We start from the raw sequence: 4,498 nt of genomic DNA, 5'->3' as shown, positions 1-4,498 counted from the left end.
TAATAAAATAATTAATAAATTTCAATGAAAACATTATTTTTAATATTGAAAATTACATATTATTATTTCTATTACAAATTTTTATGGTGTTTTTTTTTTATAAAAGTAAAAAATGAGCCGCGGCTTAGTATTATTAAAAATATTCAACAATTCTAGGTATTAATATAAAAAATATTATAATTTATGTTGGAAATATTATTATTTTTCTTACAATACAAAGTATTTATTTAAAAGATATTATTATTTTTCTTATTATTGAAAGTTTTCATATCAAAATATTATTATTTGTCTTATAATTCAACATATTCATATCAAAGATGCTATTATTGCTCTTATAATATTATTATTTATTTAAGAATTCAAATTTTACTATAAAAAATTATTATTTATATTCTAAATATTCTTGGAATGAAAAATAGTATTATTTGTGTTATGAATATTATTATTTTTACTATAATCAAACATATTAATATTAAAAATATTATCTTTTGTGTTATTATTAATATTAATATTAATATTATTAATCAAATAATTACTAAATTAGAAAAAAAACACTTGTAATATTAAGAAAAAACCATAGATTTGATTTGAAAAATAAAACTAAAAATTATTATTACTATTATTACTATTATTATTATTATTATTAAATTTTAAAAAATTATTATTTCTATAAAAAAAATTACATAGAGATACATAGCGCTTGAATTGCTATCTGGAGGCTGGACACACCCCTTATAACCACGTGACGTTTAGGTTCTGCCATAGAGATAGGTACCCCCCCCCCCTATAATACTTGGACTGCTTGATTGAGAGTTTGATATATCCCAACTCACACGTGACGCTTAAGTATAGCAAAATCCACCTATCCTTAAGTCCTGCATGTTAAAAGTTTAAATAGCCTTGGCTCGTGCTAATATTAAAACCAACTATTTAAGAAAATAAAAAATGAGCCCGTAAAGTAGCGGCCACCTAACTACTGCAATCTATAATTAATATGTGGGGTGGGTGGGAGTCAGTATCATCCTTTCCCCCATACTGGTAAGGTTCTTAGTCCGCTTCTTATAAAACGCTTAATAAACCAATTCTATTTTCACAAGCAAATTGAAGAGCTCTGCTGCTTCAAAATAAAAATGAATGACTCTTCTCTACCAGCTCCTGTTGCCAAGAGGTATGATCAGGTTTCTTTTTAAGTAAGCAAGGTTACAAGTCAAGCACATGTGATCAGTACTTTGCCTATGTTAACAATCAAATGTGATAATATCTGTGTGCAGGCTAGAAGGCAAGGTAGCTTTGATCACCGGAGCAGCTAGTGGCATCGGCGAAAGCGCTGCAAGACTCTTTGTTCAACATGGTGCAAAAGTTGTAATTGCCGACATCCAAGATGAGCTCGGCCACTCTGTGTGCAATGAAATCGGCTCCGATTATGTCCACTGTGATGTTACTAGCGAGATTGATGTCCAAAATGCCGTAGAGACTACAATCTCAAAGTATGGTAAGCTAGATATAATGTTTAGTAATGCTGGCATAGCTGAGGCCAAGCTCGATATAAGCATCTTAGCATTTGAGCACGAAGATTACAAGAAAGTTTTCGACGTGAACTTGTATGGTGCCTTCTTGTCAGCCAAGCACGCTGCAAAAGTAATGATCCCGGCAAAGAAGGGCAGTATTATATTCACTTCAAGCTTTGCTTCGGTGTGTTATGGGGCTATGCTCCCATACGCATATGCTGTGTCAAAACATGCTCTGGTTGGACTTAGTAAGAACTTGTGTGTAGAATTAGGGCAATATGGAATTAGAGTTAATTGCATTTCACCATTTGGTGTGGCGACTCCATTATTAAGGAAAGGATTGGGAGGGATCGACCAGAAGACGGTGGAGGAGTTCATTTGTACATCAGCGAACTTGAAGGAGGCAGTGCTGAAAGCAAATGATGTGGCAGAGGCAGCACTGTATTTGGGTGGTGATGATTCCAAGTATGTTAGCGGACTAAATTTGGTTATCGACGGTGGCTATAGCACCACCAATGTGGCCGTAAGAGAGCAAATGAAAGAATATTTTGGTTAATAAAGGTGTGTTTGTTAAGAGGGATTAAGAAGGGATAGACAAAAGAATAAAAAGTGAAGAATTGAGTATTTAATATCGCAAGGATGGAGATTGAAAAGATATTGGAAATATCGGTTTCAATCCTTAATTTACTGTGATTTTTAATTAGCTTTTTTAATCCGGATGGATTGAATTTCATCCTTTCTCTTATTAGCTAAATAATCGAAGGAATGACAAGTCCTGTTATTTTGTCTCCCATCCTTCCACTTCGTTCCATCTATTCATGCTTCCTGATAAACGCGGCCTAAATGTGCAATGCTTGGAGATTAACTAAAAGCATAGATACAAAACTCTAACTAGCCAAAAACTTAGTTATGAGTTGGTTTCTCCAACTTTTTTTTTTTAAAAAAAACAATGTTGTTTTGGAGAATAATAAAAAAACTAAATTAATTTAAAAATTTAAATTATTAAGTAAAGTTTTGAATTATAATTTATATTATTTTTAAAAATTTAAATTATTAAGTAAAGTTTATATTATGTTTTATTATATCATATAAAATGAAAGCTCTTTGAACTTGAAATGGACATGTATATATTTATACTATCTTATATTTATTTATTATTAAATAAATAAAAATAACAAAATTTAAATTCATAATCATCATTAAAACTTTAATATCATATTAAAAAATTAATTGAACATAGTAAATTAAGCTATTAGATTATATTTTTATTAAATAAACTATATAGTTAGATGAAAATATTCAATTTGACATGACATAAAGCTAAACACAAACTAGATTCTAAATAATATATCATTAAATTAACTTATCATATAAAGCTAAATTTATAACCCCCAGATAAAGTCGATGTCCTAACAAAACAAATAAAGTAAGAAAAGTTGTCCTTGTTTACCGGGAGCACCTGAGGCTCGAGGGTTTCAATAACACTCTACATACATTATATTCATAAATAATGTTGTTAAATCCATGGGCTGTGGAAGACTCATCAAATGCTAATTGGCTGTGTTTAATAATTAGCCATGAATGGCATAACATTTTATGGTTAAGCACTTCATCATAGGCAAACCGATGTAGAGATTAATGTTGCTATACATCAGAGGATCAAGCAAGTCCAAGGAAGTATTCACCATGTTTGGAAAATATTAGTGAAATCAGGACATCTTTAACTAGAGAATTAATGAGATGAATGTGCGCATTCACCATGTTTTGCCAAGGGAGACCGTGAGTCCGTACTGGTCTGCAAATTTTGATACACGACTCGAGTGAGCGAGTTGGGCGTTTTTGTAATTGCGTTCTCGAAGGACTTTCTTAATTGCTGCACAGATTTTTCCAGGGGATGCAGGTGGGTAGCTTTCCGGGCCCCAATGTTTGCTTGTAATTATTTTCCTTTTAGATCTCCAACCTTCAACTAACAACATTCTTGATGTGGCATACTGTCTCTCTAAAAAAAAAAGAAGAAGAAGCTTATTTCAACGGAAGAAACTGTTGGTGAAAGGCCAAACACGTGCGGTTGCAATTTGATATATGCAGCAGATATGCAACGAACAAACGATTGCCATTTAGAAGTAGCAAAAAAATTGCACTCGTTGTTGCATATTCTTCTTCTTTCTCAATTTACACACGGTAGCAAACCTAGTGCTGCCCGTGCGTTACGTCCATGACAGATCATGGGGTTTTGTTTTGTTTTTGCAATTTTAATGCAAACTCATGGTCATTGCAATTTTCGGCTGTAATTTGTTTTGTTATTTTATATTTTCATTAAATTTTATGTTTCTCAAAGTACTTCTATATTTACATATGTAACGTAGAATTTAGTTACTATCCCGAAATAAATAAAAAAAATGATAGATAAAACAAGATTGAAAAAAAAATAGAAAACAAAAGTGTATCAAGTAGAAATATAAAAAATAAAATGACAATCTTTATATTATGTTTGATTATGGAGGACGAAACACAATATATATATATATATATATATATATAAAAAGGTATATTTTATCCTTAATATATATTGTTTTTTACTTACATTTTTTTATATAAAAAATAAGCATTATTTTACTAATATTTTTTTAATTTCATCTTTTAATATTTTGTTTGTTAAGAATTGAGTTTTGTTATTTATTTATTTTTTTCTTTTAAAGGGTAATCCATGTCTCATGACACAACCAGAATAATATCAAATAAAAATAAAAATATTGACATAAAAAAAACTCATTAATAAATTACAGTGACATTTATCCATTGAATATTTTCTAGTTATATTTTTCAGTGTATATTAAGAGAATTACAATTTGAAATGAAGGAATAGAAAAATTCTCTCGAGACCTTTACTGATGGAATATGCCCATCTGTATTTTCAATGGTAATCACTGACAGAATTGTCATTGGTGATTATGGCATAGGTAGTAAATATTTCAGAACTCTCTATAAAC

The 4,498-nt window shown here is 30.1% G+C and overlaps 1 protein-coding gene across 1 annotated transcript; it reads left to right on the top strand.

Moving 5' to 3' along the window:
• Positions 1-1,090: 1,090 nt before the first annotated feature.
• On the top strand, positions 1,091-2,289 carry LOC105141399 (secoisolariciresinol dehydrogenase-like). The gene is made up of 2 exons (XM_011048603.1): positions 1,091-1,168; positions 1,272-2,289. The coding sequence occupies exons 1-2, from the start codon at positions 1,131-1,133 to the stop codon at positions 2,062-2,064; spliced, it is 831 nt and encodes a 276-aa protein (XP_011046905.1). The 5' UTR covers positions 1,091-1,130; the 3' UTR covers positions 2,065-2,289.
• Positions 2,290-4,498: the final 2,209 nt, after the last annotated feature.

This window comes from Populus euphratica, unplaced genomic scaffold (genome assembly GCF_000495115.2).
Source record: "Populus euphratica unplaced genomic scaffold, PopEup_1.0 scaffold144.1, whole genome shotgun sequence".
In the NCBI taxonomy this organism is placed as follows: Eukaryota; Viridiplantae; Streptophyta; class Magnoliopsida; order Malpighiales; family Salicaceae; genus Populus; species Populus euphratica.
This window is presented reverse-complemented; position numbering and strand designations above follow the sequence as displayed.

What these genes read in the sequence shown, in the direction of transcription:
- LOC105141399 (XM_011048603.1), top strand. Translation starts at nt 1,131, where the DNA reads ATGAATGACTCTTCTCTACCAGCTCCTGTTGCCAAGAG. An exon ending in CCAGCTCCTGTTGCCAAGAG is followed by an intron (nt 1,169 to 1,271) that starts GTATGATCAGGT and finishes ATCTGTGTGCAG; the next exon opens with GCTAGAAGGCAAGGTAGCTT.